The 16053-nt window shown below is 47.2% G+C and overlaps 1 protein-coding gene across 3 annotated transcripts in view; it reads left to right on the top strand.

Moving 5' to 3' along the window:
- SIDT1 (SID1 transmembrane family member 1) overlaps window positions 1-16053 on the top strand; it is a 119459-nt gene that overhangs the window by 87133 nt on the left and 16273 nt on the right. For 2 of the 3 annotated variants that reach the window (XM_075592854.1, XM_075592856.1), the window contains 7 exons: window positions 834-900; window positions 1942-2015; window positions 4585-4708; window positions 8391-8508; window positions 8964-9100; window positions 13890-13998; window positions 14860-14874. In XM_075592854.1, the coding sequence (XP_075448969.1) occupies window positions 834-900; window positions 1942-2015; window positions 4585-4708; window positions 8391-8508; window positions 8964-9100; window positions 13890-13998; window positions 14860-14874 (644 nt within the window). The remainder of the gene's footprint in view (window positions 1-833; window positions 901-1941; window positions 2016-4584; window positions 4709-8390; window positions 8509-8963; window positions 9101-13889; window positions 13999-14859; window positions 14875-16053) is intronic. The other variant, XM_075592855.1, reaches the window with a different exon arrangement.

Raw genomic sequence — 16053 nt, 5'->3', positions numbered from 1 at the left:
ATATTGGGTCCTTTTTGAAGAAGAAGGAGGTGATTTGCGGGAAGTCTCTCGCTTTCTGTTTTCGGAGCAGACACGTTGTGACTGCGCATTTCTAACCTTGTGCGCTTTGCAGCTTTTTCCTGAGTCACGGCGCCAATTGGGACCAGTTACACTGTGTCTCAGCGGTAGTCAACTTCAGTCCTCAAGGGGCACCAACAGGTCAGGTTTTCAGGATATCCCTGCTTCAGCCCAAGTGTGTCCATCAGTGGCTCGGTCTTCTACTGCAGCACCTATGCTGAAGCAGGGATATCCTGCGAATCTGATCTGTTGGTGGCCCTTGAGGACTCAAGTTGGCCACTCCTGATGTATCTGTTCTTGCAACATTTGAGTGACATGTTTGCTTTCAGGGATGGCAGTATATTACAATGTACTGGGGACATCTCCACCCGTCAATGTGCTGGGGACATCTCCACCCGTCAATGTGCTGGGGACATCTCCACCCGTCAATGTGCTAGGGACATCTCCACCCGTCAATGTGCTGGGGACATCTCCACCAGTCAATGTGCTGGGGACATCTCCACCAGTCAATGTGCTGGGGACATCTCCACCAGTCAATGTGCTGGAGACATCTCCACCAGTCAATGTGCTGGGGACATCTCCACCCGTCAATGTGCTGGGGACATCTCCACCCGTCAATGTGCTGGGGACATCTCCACCAGTCAATGTGCTGAAATAAAATAGTTGTCACCAACAATGGATGTTTTATTGTCCAAGCGCTGCTGTGCAATCCCCCCCCCCCCCCAATACTTCCCATTTACTGTATACCAATGCTCTGCTTCTTTCTCCCTCCTCAGGAATATAATCACCATTGCTGTGTTCTACGCACTGCCTGTGATCCAGTTGGTTATCACTTACCAGACCGTACGTATCCCATCTGCCCTCATTAAACCAAATACTCAAAGTTGGTAGGGCCGGCAGGGATTCATATTTTGGGCCACGCTTACTAAAAAATAAAAATGCCTCTCCACAAGACCCGTTCCATGCTGGAAGGCACCCAAGGGTCCCATTCAAGTGAATGGACCATGAAGGCCCATGTTTACTAGGCAGTGTTACTCCATAAGACACCTTCTGGCAATGGAAGAGAACTTACAGACCGTTCTGTAAAGGACCATATGTAGTAAGCCATGCTGGCAGGTGTCTTATGGACTCTCATGGCTTAGTAAATCTGGCCCTTTATCTTCTTGGGTTATGCTACACCCTCCTCTTTATTTTTGCAAGTGTCCTTGTCCACACTATCCTCAAGGAACCACAGATAGTTCCTGTTTTGGGGATAACAATCAGTACTCCATTCTCATGGGATCTTAGTGCATTCTCATGTTTGTGAAGACGTTGGTCATGTCTAAAGTGGGGTGTCTGTGTGTTTATAGTCCTTCTCGAGCAATACACGTAGAAGTGGGGGATGCTTTCCCTTAAATACTGCTGATAATACAGAAGAACAGGCTGAGAAGTACGAGGCAGAGGATGCTTTTAATATATTTCCATCCTCGTTTCACATCCTGCCTCAGATGACGCAAGGGTAGATGACCCAGCTGAGTGTATTGAAGTGGGGTAGCGCCAAGATCTGGAGATAATCTCATAGGCATATTTACTGATATCCTGGGGTGTACAGTATGGTCAAATAGTATTTCCAAGTACGTGCAGTTGGCTGTCCCACACCTAACACTGTCTTACGCCCAATGCTCAAACCTTAAGGAGGGTTGAGTAGACCACATCTCAACAACAAAGCTTCCCTTCTACGAGGGCTCCTCATGCTGTAGGACTCTACTAACGGGAAAACTACTCTATATACATCTACTGTATGTGGGAATAGTAATTGAGGCATTCAGACTGCAGACTAAGGATGTGGGTGGACACACGGCTGTTCTGTCAGTTCTTTCAGGTAACACTGTCACTCTCCATCAGGTGGTCAATGTAACTGGTAACCAAGACATCTGCTTCTATAACTTCCTCTGTGCCCATCCACTTGGAGTTCTCAGGTGAGCAAATCGCTTTTTCATTTTTCTTCTGTATTGTGAAGATATCAACAAAGTGACCCGACATTCCAGCTGTTAAGAAATATTGGTTGAGTGCTGCTGTTACCTAGTGAAGCTTGGTGGACAGTCTTAAAATGTTGGCGTGTCCGATCTCTGTCGCTTCTGTCTAGCTTTCGGGCCTGCATTTAGGTAAGCTGGGACAGAGCTGCTCATTACTAAAGTACTGATTACTATATAGAAAGTTTAATCGCTTGTTTAGGGAGAGCCTACACCAGTCTACATGGTGTAACCTGTGTTACGTGTGTACTAGGGAAAGAGAAAAGGAGAAACGTCCCAATTACAAATATATACTAGAGTCTCAAAACAGAGAAAGTAAACTACTTAGGACCAGATCCAATCAGCGCCGTTAATTTGATAACGTCATCTTATCGATACCAGTATTGGACACTATGTTCCCACAGGCTTAACGGCATGTTACCTTATTACTGCCTCACGTTCGCTTCAAATAATGAGCGAGAGCGACCCATTTAACAAAAATGTCCCAAGAGCTCCATCTCTCTCCCTCAAAACCCGTATTTCCATAAGTGCTGGAGAGGTTGTGAGGAGGTGGGGACAATGCTTCATATCTGGTGGGAGTGTAAGATAATAGAGCGGTTTTGGGATATGACATTACAGCAGATTTTTAATATTACCACGATCAGAATCCCAAAAGACCCGAGTCTTTGACAGAGAAGGAGTCAAGGGGCAGAGAATTAGGAAATCTTTATTAATACCCATGCTAAATGCAGCAAGATGGGCCATCACTGCCAACTGGGAAAAGCTGGAGGTGCCCACTGTGGGACAATGGGAGTCGGGAGTGTGGGAGGTCATGGAAATGGAACAACTATCAAAGATAATCAGTGACACCAGGATACAATATGAACGCCTTGGGCTCCATGCTCAGAGTTTACTGCTAATAGAACAGTGTGAGGGGATCGGAAAGTGAGTGATAATAATAATAATAATAATAAGGTAACCCGGACTTCTATTTATGGGCTTGACTTGTTTCTAGTTTTTATGTTATTTTTAATTACAATAATTTTTTAGTTCTGTCAGATTGTTGGTTTTGTGTTTTGTTTTTATTATTATTAATGCTGTCAGTTAATGTGTTATTGTATACCCGGTACTCTAATATATCATGTATTTATTACGCTATTATATAATATGTCTGAGTACGGCAGACAGCAGAGTGAAAAAGTGTAAAAACTCTAATATGTGTTAAGTTGTGCTGTACTGTTTGTGTTAAGTTGTGCTGTACTGTTTGTGTTAGGTTGTGCTGTACTGTTTGTGTTAGGTTGTGCTGTACTGTTTGTGTTAAGTTGTGCTGTACTGTTTGTGTTAAGTTGTGCTGTACTGTTTGTGTTAGGTTGTGCTGTACTGTTTGTGTTAGGTTGTGCTGTACTGTTTGTGTTAGGTTGTGCTGTACTGTTGTTTGTATGTTAAATGTTATTAAAAAAAAGTGGACTATAAATAAAGAATTGACAAAAAAAACATATTTCAGGGTCTGGAACAGGGGTAGCCTCCTCCAGTCCTCAAGAGCTACCAACAGGTGAGGTTTTCAGGATATTCCTGCTTCAGCACAGGTGGTTCAATCTTCGACTGAGCCGCTGATTGAGCCACCTGTGCTGAAGCAGGAATATCCTGAAAATCTCACCGGTTGGTAGCTCTTGAGGACTGGAGTTGGCGCCCCGCTGCTCGGCCCTGGCGTCAAATGACATTGCTAACGTGACCAATGACGCCGGGTTACCATGACGACGCGTCACTGGAAGGGAAGTGTTTATAGAGGCCTCGCGCTGTCCCCCGGCATTTAATTTAAATGCATGGGGGGAGAGCGCGGGACCTCTATAACTGCTGTGCCCCCCCAAGAAAATCTAGCAACCCCCCCCCAGGGGGGCACACCCCCATTTTGCGCACCCCTGCTCTAAGTAACGCATGGTTAAATCCCTGCATTAACTATAACAGCTCTGTGTGTAGGCATCGGAGCAAACACCTGTTTTACATAGCATTAGCACCAACCTCCCTTATAGCTAATGCAAGGGCTCGTTACAGCTGAAAGCACTTAACACTGCGGTTACTTAAGTTAGCGCCTCGTTAAGTCAATATCTGATCTTAGTGGATCTGGGCATTAGCCATGTAACACCGTCTCTACCATAAATATGGTGGTATCCATAGCTTATAACAACCTTCCCACATCGCAGACCACTTTGGTGTTCATAATAATTTAGCAGACGTCATCAATATATCTGAAACTCCTCCTCTAGCAGTGATAGTAAAGGCACAGACTGCAGGAAAAGCTACCTGAAGTGGGACTAGTAAAAGGCTTTGGGGGCCCCGGCTAAAGTCTTTGAGGACCATCAGGGGTCCAGTGAACCACTGTTTGAGAACCACTGGTTTATTACCTCTATATAAATGCAGTCTTAGAGTTGTCGTTCATGAAAGGAAAGTTGGGGACACAGGATGATAACTCGGGGACCGAAGAGCTATTAAACTCAGCGGTTGGGTGGTTCCGCTCTTGTTCTTTCCTCCGCTGCAGTGCTTTCAACAACGTCATGAGTAACATGGGCCACGTCATGTTGGGGTTCCTCTTCTTGCTCATCGTGCTCCGCAGAGATCTCCTGCATCGGCGCCTGCTGGAGGTTACAGACAGCTGTGCCGTGGTATGGATAGGGATGTCAAGTCATGTATTTATTCTATGTCCACGGTTTCCGTCCAGGAGCTGTGCCGTGGTCAGATTACATAACATGAGATATGTCTGCTTGATAGTGGTGAGTGTATGCATAAAAACCTGTTTTGAGCTACGCACGTTCTTTTAGTGGAAGGGCTGGTACCATATAATGTATTTGATTAGGGGGGTAGCAGCTGGTTACCATAATATCAAGCTATGTATGTGCAGAGAGGTAGAAAAACTCGCAGATTATAGCACACCCGCCGCTGATACAAAGAGCGGGCACACTTTACACTGCAGAAAATAGATCTTCATCCATGAATAGACGTGAAGGAATGATGCAGCCAGGGTCAGACTTTTACCTTCTGTGGTCCTAAGTTCTGTCAAGTTTGTTCTATTTTTGAGGCCCATCATATGGCGAGGCCCTTCATATTAAGAGGCCCTTCATATTGAGAGGCCCGCCATATTGAGAGGCCCGCCATATTGAGAGGCCCGTCATATTGAGAGGCCCGTCATATTGAGAGGCCCGCCATATTGAGAGGCCCGTCATATTGAGAGGCCCGTCATGTTGAGAGGCCCGTCATGTTGCGAGGCCCGTCATGTTGCGAGGCCCGTCATGTTGCGAGGCCCGTCATGTTGCGAGGCCCGTCATGTTGCGAGGCCCGTCATGTTGCGAGGCCCGTCATGTTGCGAGGCCCGTCATGTTGCGAGGCCCGTCATGTTGCGAGGCCCGTCATGTTGCGAGGCCCGTCATGTTGCGAGGCCCGTCAGTTTGCGAGGCCCGTCATGTTGCGAGGCCCGTCATATTGCGAGGCCCGTCATATTGCGAGGCCCGTCATTTTGCGAGGCCCGTCATGTTGCGAGGCCCGTCATATTGCGAGGCCCGTCATATGGCGAGGCCCGTCATATTGCGAGGCCCGTCATGTTGCGAGGCCCGTCATGTTGCGAGGCCCGTCATGTTGCGAGGCCCGTCATATTCCGAGGCCCGTCATATGGCGAGGCCCGTAATATGGCGAGGCCCGTCATGTTGCGAGGCCCGTCATGTTGCGAGGCCCGTCATGTTGCGAGGCCCGTCATATTGCGAGGCCCGTCATGTTGCGAGGCCCGTCATGTTGCGAGGCCCGTCATATTGCGAGGCCCGTCATATGGCGAGGCCCGTAATATTGCGAGGCCCGTCAGTTTGCGAGGCCCGTCATGTTGCGAGGCCCGTCATGTTGCGAGGCCCGTCATGTTGCGAGGCCCGTCATGTTGCGAGGCCCGTCATATTGCGAGGCCCGTCATGTTGCGAGGCCCGTCATGTTGCGAGGCCCGTCATGTTGCGAGGCCCGTCATGTTGCGAGGCCCGTCATGTTGCGAGGCCCGTCATGTTGCGAGGCCCGTCATATTGCGAGGCCCGTCATATTGCGAGGCCCGTCATGTTGCGAGGCCCGTCATATTGCGAGGCCCGTCATATGGCGAGGCCCGTCATGTTGCGAGGCCCGTCATGTTGCGAGGCCCGTCATGTTGCGAGGCCCGTCATGTTGCGAGGCCCGTCATGTTGCGAGGCCCGTCAGTTTGCGAGGCCCGTCATGTTGCGAGGCCCGTCATATTGCGAGGCCCGTCATGTTGCGAGGCCCGTCATGTTGCGAGGCCCGTCATATTGCGAGGCCCGTCATGTTGCGAGGCCCGTCATGTTGCGAGGCCCGTCATATTGCGAGGCCCGTCATATTGCGAGGCCCGTCATGTTGCGAGGCCCGTCATATTGCGAGGCCCGTCAGTTTGCGAGGCCCGTCAGTTTGCGAGGCCCGTCATATTGCGAGGCCCGTCATATTGCGAGGCCCGTCATGTTGCGAGGCCCGTCATATGGCGAGGCCCGTCATGTTGCGAGGCCCGTCATGTTGCGAGGCCCGTCATATTGCGAGGCCCGTCATATGGCGAGGCCCGTAATATTGTGAGGCCCGTCATATTGCGAGGCCCGTCATGTTGCGAGGCCCGTCATATTGCGAGGCCCGTAATATTGCGAGGCCCGTCATATTGCGAGGCCCGTCATATTGCGAGGCCCGTCATATTGCGAGGCCCGTCATGTTGCGAGGCCCGTCATGTTGCGAGGCCCGTCATATTGCGAGGCCCGTCATATTGCGAGGCCCGTCATATTGCGAGGCCCGTCATATTGCGAGGCCCGTCATATTGCGAGGCCCGTCATATTGCGAGGCCCGTCATATTGCGAGGCCCGTAATATTGTGAGGCCCCTTATATTGTGAGGCCCGTCATGTTGCGAGGCCCGTCATATGGCGAGGCCCGTAATATTGTGAGGCCCCTTATATTGTGAGGCCCGTCATATGGCGAGGCCCGTCATGTTGCGAGGCCCGTCATATTGTGGGGCCCGTCATATTGTGGGGCCCTAAGCTGTAGCTTATTTATCTTATGCGGAAGTCCGGCACTGGATGCAACACCCAAAATAAATATCAATAGGAATAAGTGTATTATTATTATTATTATTATTATTATTAAAACTGACGCAACAAAAGGAATGCAACGTTTCGGCTCCTAGAGGGAACTTCTTTACATAAGCAGTGGACCTGGAAGAAGGCCTCTCGTCCGATGTCATTTGATGCGTCCGTTTTATAATACTTATTATATTATTTGATATTTATTGTGTGTGCTCTGTCATTCCTTCACGTTTACTCATGGATGGATATCTATTTTCTGAAGTATACATAGGCCTGGACTTTGTATCAGCTGCTGGAGCGCCATAATGTGCCAGTTACCTGTTCTTCCACCTACAGTCGGAATTCCCGCTGCCCCGGATACTTTGTTCCTTATTTACACTGTTTTCTCATTGGATACTTTAAGGTCCCACATGAATGCTGAGCCAAGTTCCGAGCGCTCTGGATTTTTTCATTATTGGAAACGGCTGCCCGCGTTTTATGCCATTTTCTGCAGCGCCTCAGATTAAATCTGTAAATAGCCCCAGCTGTTTATTATTCCTTTATTGTTCCTTCGTTTGCCAACATCTCAATCCTACTTTTCTCAGGTGTATCCAGCAAAGGCCTGAGGAAGATCAATAGCATTGAAACATTGGCAAATTAATATAATCTACTTTGTGATTCAATGTATTTGAATACAAAGTGATCCTGGGCTATTGCTTAGTGCAGGGGTGGGCAACTCTAGTCCTCAATGGCCACCAGCAGGTCAGGCATTGGGGATATCTTCAGCACAGGTGGTTCAATCAGTGGCTCAGTCAAAGACTGAGCCACTAATTGTGCCACCTGTGCTGGAGCAGGGATATCCCTAATACCTGGCCAGCTGGTGGCCCTTGAGGACTGGAGTTGGCCACCCCAGACTTAGGGTTCTCTGGTTTCCATTTGACTGCCTAGAACTCACAGTAACATTCTTCTTAACTTCAGTAACTTCCTTTTGGGCTTCAGTATATTTTCTGTTCTTGGTGGAACGGGCTTTTTCGATGTAGATGGAAGAACATCACCGCCTCATCCATGACACGGCTGTAGCATTCCACATAGAACTGAGACTCAGGGAAGAGGTCCACAGCTTCCCACCGCTTCACTCGAGTGCAGATCAGTCAGGCAAATAGTTTTCATTGGCGTTTGTTATTGGAAACCATAGTTAAAAAGGAATTCATTTGCTTGCCGAGTGAGCCGGGACCGTTTGGCACATCTCTCTTTTCATGTCTACAGGATTACGGCATTCCCAAACACTTCGGCCTGTTCTACACCATGGGCATCGCCCTGACCATGGAGGGCGTCCTGAGTGCGTGTTACCACGTCTGCCCCAACTACTCCAACTTTCAGTTCGGTAAGGGGACAGAGCTCCAATCTTTTGACTGTTTTAGCGTATTACCAATGGGAAAGAAACAGAACTGTGCAAAAAAATATACAAACACATCACCCCCCCCCCCAAAAAAAATACACAATTAGATAGATAAATTTAGCGTATTACCGTCTCCTCTGGCAGTGGAGGGGTTAATCAACAATGGACGTAAAAGAGCGTAATGGCGATGCGTGGCCGAAAAAACTTGTGAAGACACAAACGATTGCACCGACATCAACATGCTGCACCTTAGCTGCAGCTAATATATGCACAGTCACGTTTTATACTGACCATGCAACTTGCTGTCTTGGATTTTAATGGTGAACATTTAATTGTAAATTCATTCTGGTCCTTCCCCAATCAGAGAAGGGTATATCCTCTCCCCCCATGATCCTTCGCTCTGTGTCACCCTTCCATCTCCGCCCTCCTGCCTCCCACAGACACCTCCTTTATGTACATGATCGCCGGCCTCTGCATGCTGAAACTGTACCAGACACGCCATCCAGACATCAACGCCAGCGCCTACTCCGCCTACGCCTCCTTCGCCCTGGTGATATTTCTTGCCGTCCTCGGAGTGGTATGTACCGTACACTTTCTGTTCATTGGTTCCGCAGCCTGATGGTACAATATACCATGGCAGCCACAGCGGGCGAGAGACTTGTATGCCTTCAGGAGAAGAGTCGCCCGTCTGTTTGTGAGGAGTGTGTATCCTACTTGGGCTTCCAGACATTGCATATACGAGGCTCCCCCCAACAGGTCAGGTTTTCAGGATATCCCTGCTTCAGCACAGGTGGCTCAATCAGTCCCAGCTTCAGCACAGATGGCTCAATCAGTCCCAGCTTCAGCACAGGTGACTCAATCAGTCCCAGCTTCAGCATAGGTGGCTCAATTAGTCCCTGCTTCAGCACAGGTGGCTCAATCAGAGGCTCAGTCTTGAGGACTGGCGTTGAGCTCCCCTGATCTATTGCTTTCCCACTTGAAATTCGAATGAATCACTCACCCTTCCATTTTCCCGTGGCTGTTTCCTAACATAACACGTGTTTAACGCAGTAGCTTTGTATTTCCCCGTTCTACCTGTATTGGTCCTGGAGAAATGTATATTTGTTGTAAGTTGTGTTACCTTTTAGGGGACAACACGAGTTATTCATAAATGCAATTATAGTGCACAGAGTTTAGGGACCGCCGACATTTATTCTTCTTAACAGAACAAATAGAGAAATCTATATGGTTTGGTAAGCTCTGTCCGGTAGAGAAAAGTGGTGCCTTAGGCCGCGTCCATGGCGTGCGAGCGCGCGCTCCCGTGCGCGTGCATGTGACCTAACACGCGCCTTTACCTGCAGCGATCTGTGGCCTGGGTAGACGCGACGGGGAGGCAATACTGGATTTGGTAATATCAAACAATGTAGAAGTAACAACAAATATTCAAGTCCTGGAACATTTGGGTAACAGTGATCATAACATGGTCTCATTTGAAATAAATTATCAAAAAAAAACAGATTACTTGGGTTCAACAAAGACCTTAAACTTTAGAAAAGCAGATTTTAATAAACTGAGGTCTAATCTACAAGTAATACACTGGGATGATGTTTTTGCAGGAAAAAAATGTGGAAGATAAATGGGCGGTCTTTAAAACATTGTTAGAAAAGCACACTTATCAGTGTATACCCTTGGGTAATAAGTATAAAATAAATAAGTCAAAACCAATGTGGCTAAATAAACAGGTAGGGGAGGAAATGGACAAGAAGAGGAAGGCGTTTAGATTCTTTAAGTCAGAAGGGACGGAGACATCGTATCAGAATTATAAGGAATGCAACAAAAATTGCAAAAGGGCAATCAAATTAGCAAAAATGGATAATGAAAAAAGGATTGCAACAGAAAGTTAGGTCAACCCTAAAAAGTTCTTTAAGTACCTTAATAACAAAAAAATGAGAAAAGAAAATATAGGACCCTTTCAGTGTGAGATGGGAAGGCAGATTATTGGAGATAAGGAAAAAGCTGAGGTATTAAACAAATTCTTTGCCTCTGTGTTTACCAGGGAAGAATCAAGTTCAATAGTAGCACCACAGGAGGAAGCCACAACCTCCATATTAATGAACAATTGGTTAACTGATAAAGAAGTTCATAAGCGACTTGAAAAAATTAAAGTAAATAAGGCACTTTGCCCCAATGGCATACATCCAAGAGTTCTCAAGGCGTTAAATTCAGTAATAGCCAAACCATTACATTTAATATTCTAGGACTCCATTTCCACAGGCTCAGTACCAAAATTTTGGCGTAAAGCAGATGTGGTGCCTATATTTAAAAAGGGAGCTAGGTCACAACCGGGGAATTACAGACCTGTAAGCCTGACTTCAGTAGTTGGGAAACTACTTGAAGGTTTGACACAGGATAATATTCAGGAATACCTAATGGAAAACAAAATTATTAGTAATGGTCAGCATGGACTTATGAAGGATAGATCATGCCAAACTAACCTTATTTGTTTCTTTGAGGAGCTAAGTAGGAATTTAGACCAGGGTAATGCAGTTGATGTGGTCTACTTAGATTTTACAAAGGCTTTTGATACGGTTCCACACACGAGGTTGGAGTACAAAATAAAGCAAATTGGACTCAGTAATAATATATGCACCTGGATTGAAAACTGGTTAAAGGACAGACAACAGAGGGTTGTCATAAATTGAACTTTTTCAGATTGGCTATGGTCGTGAATGGAGTACCTCAGGGATCGGTACTGGGACCCCTGCTTTTTAACTTGTTTATTAATGACCTTGAGGTTGGCATCGAGAGCAAAGTCTGCATCTTTGCTGATGATACTAAATTGTGTAAGGTAATAGAATCAGAACAGGATGTAATTTCTCTTCCGAAGGACTTGGAGAGACTGGAAACGTGGGTAGGTAAATGGCAATTGAGGTTTAATACAGATAAATGTAAGGTTATGCATTTGGGATGCAAGAATAAAAAGGCGTATTACAAATTAAATGGGGATACATTGGGGGAATCCTTGATGGAGAAGGATTTAGGAGTGCTTGTAGACAGCAGGCTTAGCAATAGTGCCCAAAGTCATGCAGTAGCTGCAAAGGCAAACTAGATCTTATCTTGCATCAAACGGGCAATAGATGGAAGGGAAGTAAACATAAATTATGCCCTTTTATAAAGCATTAATAAGATCACACCTTGAATATGGAGTACAATTTTGGGCACCACTCCTTAGACATTATGGAACTAGAGAGAGTGCAGAGAAGAGCCACCAAATTAATAAAGGGGATGGACAATCTAACTTATGAGAGGCTTGCTAAATTTGATTTATTTACATTTGAAAAGAGGCGTCTAAGACGGGATATGATAACTATATACAAATATATTCGGGTACAGTACAGGGAGCTTTCAAAAGAACTATTCATCCAAAGGGAAGTACAAAGGACTCGGGCCATCCCTTAAGGTTGGAGGAAAGGAGATTTCACCAGCAACAAAGGAAAGGGTTCTTTATAGTAAGGGCAGTTAAAATGCGGGATTCATTACCCATGGAGACTATGATGGCAGATACAATAGATTTGTTAAAAAAAAGGTTGGAAATCTTTTTAGAAAGGAAAGGTATACAGGGATATACCAAATAAGTATACATGGAAAGGATGTTGATCCAGGGAATAATCCGATTGCCAATTCTTGGAGTCAGGAAGGAATTTATTTTTCCCCTTATGAGATATCACTGGATGATTTGACACTGGGGTTTTTTTGTTTGCCTTCCTCTGGATCAATAAGTAAGTATAGATATAGGATAAAGTATCGGTGTCTAAATTTAGCATAGGTTGAACTTGATGGACAATTTATTTTTTCAACCTCATCTACTATGTAACTATGTAACTATGTGTCGGGAGACGTGGCCGTGACGTCACGGAGCTAGTTCGCCCTCATTGGGCGAACCACTTAAGTGACCCGGCCGTTGTGCAAGAAAACAAATTAATTAATTTCCTCGCGCATCACGAGCGCCGGCGCTTCTGGTCACGCGCAGCCGTGCGCTCTAAAGACAGCCTCATAGAGGTACATCATTTTGATCACGCTGCGAGCCCGATCGCGATAACCATGGACGCGTCCTTAGATAGTCCACATGGGGCAAGCAGAACCAAGATCCAAATGTAATCATGCAGAACAAATTTACAAGTCCCCTTATGTTGATTTCAAATAGACTTCAATAGTCAAAAAAACTTCATAGCGCTCTACAGTACATACAAATCTTGTATTTCATTGGTGAACAGTACAATGTTTCAAGTCTATCCCTGAATCCTTCATCAGGTTTGATGGGTCCATCGCTGAATCCTTCATCAGGTCTAGAAGGGTCCATCCCTGAATCCTTCATCAGGTCTAGAAGGGTCCATCCCTGAATCCTTCATCGGGTCTTGAAGGGTCCATCCCTGAATCCTTCATCAGGTCTTGAAGGGTCCATCTCTGAATCCTTCATCAGGTCTGGAAAGGTCCATCCCTGAATCCTTCATCAGGTTTGAAGGGTCCATCCCTGAATCCTTCATCAGGTCTGGAAAGGTCCATCCCTGAATCCTTCATCAGGTTTTGAAGGGTCCATCCCTGAATACTTCATCAGGTCTGGAAAGGTCCATCCCTGAATCCGTCATCAGGGTTTGAAGGCTCCATCCCTGAATCCTTCATCAGGTCTGGAAAGGTCCATCCCTGAATCCTTCATCAGGTTTTGAAGGGTCCATCCTTGAATCCTTCATCAGATCTGGAAAGGTCCATCCCTGAATCCTTCATCAGGTTTTGAAGGGTCCATCCCTGAATCCTTCATCAGGTCTGGAAAGGTCCATCCCTGAATCCTTCATCAGGCCTTGAAGGTTCCATTCCTGGACCCTTCATCAGGTGTGAAAGGGACCATCTCTAGACCCTTCATCAGGTGCAGTGAGGTGGCATAGGTGAACAAAAATTGCACAACATTTTGGGGTGGTCCCCTTAATCGGATGCAGTACGGGGGGAGGGCCTGAAACATTGCTGTAATTTTTGTTCACCTCTACCACAATAACTGGGCAAAATATGCGCGTGACTTCGATCTCTTCAATCTCAGGTGCAGCGCAGCGTTGCATTATAGTATAACGAGGAGGCGTCAGGGACTCCCCCCGTATCTCCAGATACGAGGACGCCAATCTGTGTGACTGCCCCACACCCACCCGCAATTTAAAGCATGAATAATGGGGGAATTGCTGTTTCACTGCTGGATATGTCCTAATTCCACCTGGCAAAGTGATTAAGCCTGGTTATTCCAGTCACTGACACGGAGGGATGAGATCAGCGCTTTGCTCTCCGTTATTAAATGAAACGGGGCTGCCCGCGCGAACTCATCCCTTCTCATTTTCTACCCCTAGGTTTTCGGAAAGAACAACATCTGGTTCTGGGTCTTGTTTTCCATCCTCCACGTGGTGGGCTCGCTGGCCCTCAGCACCCACATCTATTATATGGGCCGCTTCAAGATCGGTGAGTCCGAGCTGGGACAGGCGTGGTAAAGCCAAACACGGGGAGACCCTGCGGAGGGGATCCTCAAAGCCCATTGGTTACCCGGGCAGCCTCTGGGGTTGGATTGCTGTGCATCAGGCGGCCAAAAGAATTCAACACTGGCAAGGATCTATAACAGGGGCGGCCAACTCCAATCCTCAGGGGCCACCAACAGGTCAGGTTATCAGGATAGCCCTGCTTCAGCACAGGTGGCTCAATCAGTGGCTCAGTCAAAGACTGGGCCACTGATTGAGCCACCTGTGCTGAAACTGGGAATGGTTGCGCCACCTGTGCTGAAGCAGGGATATCCTGAAAGCCTGACCTGTTGGTGGCCACCCTGATGTATTATATCAGATGCAGAATGGTCCAGCGTTCTGGTTCTGCTGCATGGCTTATTGCACAGACTCCTTGTGTATGGCACTTAGTCACTATTCTTGGTGAAACAAGTATGATGGTCTTAATGAGTACCGAGTATAGCTTTGTTTCTTTACAACCGTAGGCTGTTTCTACTTATTGTATCTCCCTCATTATGTGCTTACAGCCTAAGCGGAGTAATTTAACCAGGGTTCTGTTCTCCTGGAATAAGGCGCAGTGCCTGTACTTTGTAACCGCAGATAAACCAGGGGGTATTGTCTGTATGCAGCAGGATATTCCGGTGGGTATCACCACCCTATCACAGAGCAGCGTGACATGGTCACTGAGACCGTCCCACAGGGACGGAGGTTTCGTCCCACAGGTTTGTGGAGAATAAAGGGTTGCTCTGGAGTTGAGATGCTGTGCAGCTCCCATAATCCTCTCTGACTATACTGTCTTTCTCCTTCTCTCTCTGCCTCCTTGTCCCAGACGTGTCCAATGCAGGTAACATATGTTCTATCCTGTGGGGCTTCTGGTTAGACTGTGTTATTAGCATCAAATTCAGCATGGCAAGAAATGCTTGGGGGGTATCATTTTTTTTGTATTTTTCCCATGGGGCATGTCCCCTATTCCACAAAGAGAGGTGGATGCTCATACAGTTATGTATTCAGTCATTGGGATTCCGTCAGCTTATATCAGGGGTGGCCAACTCCAGTCCTCAAGGGCTACCAACAGGTCAGGCTTTCAGGATATCCCTGCTTCAGCATAGGTGGCTCAATCTGATTGAGCCATCTGTGCTGAAGCAAGAACCGATTGAGCCACCTGTGCTGAAGCATGGACAGGCCAGGTATTAGTTATCCTTGCTTCAGTACAGGTAGCTCAAGCAATGGCTCAGTCTTTGATTGAGGACTGGAGTTGTCCATGCCTGAATATGATCATAATGATGTGACCCTGTCTGATTTACACGCCCTGCTAGTTTCACTCCAGCACATTATTGCAGCAATCAGGTGCCAGCAGAATCTCTTGCAAACGCACCCACACTCGCTCCCACGCCCCACAAAGTCTGTTCCACCCACTTTAATATTAAAGTAGCAGTCACCACTTTTAACGGCCTAGCGGGCCTACTGCATGGTTTGCCTACCCCACCATACAAACTTAGACGACACAGTTTTTTGTGGAAGTAAAAATGGTCACAGCTTTATTGTTTAACAATACTATCAAATAACTGTCAGGCCACAAATGACGACACGCGTCAACCGGGAGACACCGTCTCCGCCGCGAGGGGCACTCTCGCCCCTTACCACGGCCCCGTCATCCGTACACACTAGGTCCCCCTTTTCATGGCCGCGTGGGCCTACCCGCATAGGATAAAGCCCAGCTACCTAAGATTGGTGCCAGGGGTACAGCGACCGACCGCCTGCGTCGGCGCCTCCAGCCCGCACGATCTTCTCCGGGGGACCGTTACCTGGCGGCCCATCCGCATCGGGTGGAGCCCCATTTCGGGTATTTACGGTGTCCCTACGATGACTGGCCTGACAGCTCCGCCCGCCAAAGCTGTAACAATGGATCTGTTAACAGATTCATAAGAACTGGTTAGACCTAACAGCATTCTTCATGGGATGGGTGGGTGGGAAAAAAGAGGATTAGTGCGTTCTCCCTCGCGCTGCGGGTTTAAATAGCCCG

This window comes from Ascaphus truei, chromosome 3 (genome assembly GCF_040206685.1).
Source record: "Ascaphus truei isolate aAscTru1 chromosome 3, aAscTru1.hap1, whole genome shotgun sequence".
Lineage (NCBI taxonomy): Eukaryota > Metazoa > Chordata > Amphibia > Anura > Ascaphidae > Ascaphus > Ascaphus truei.
This window is presented reverse-complemented; position numbering and strand designations above follow the sequence as displayed.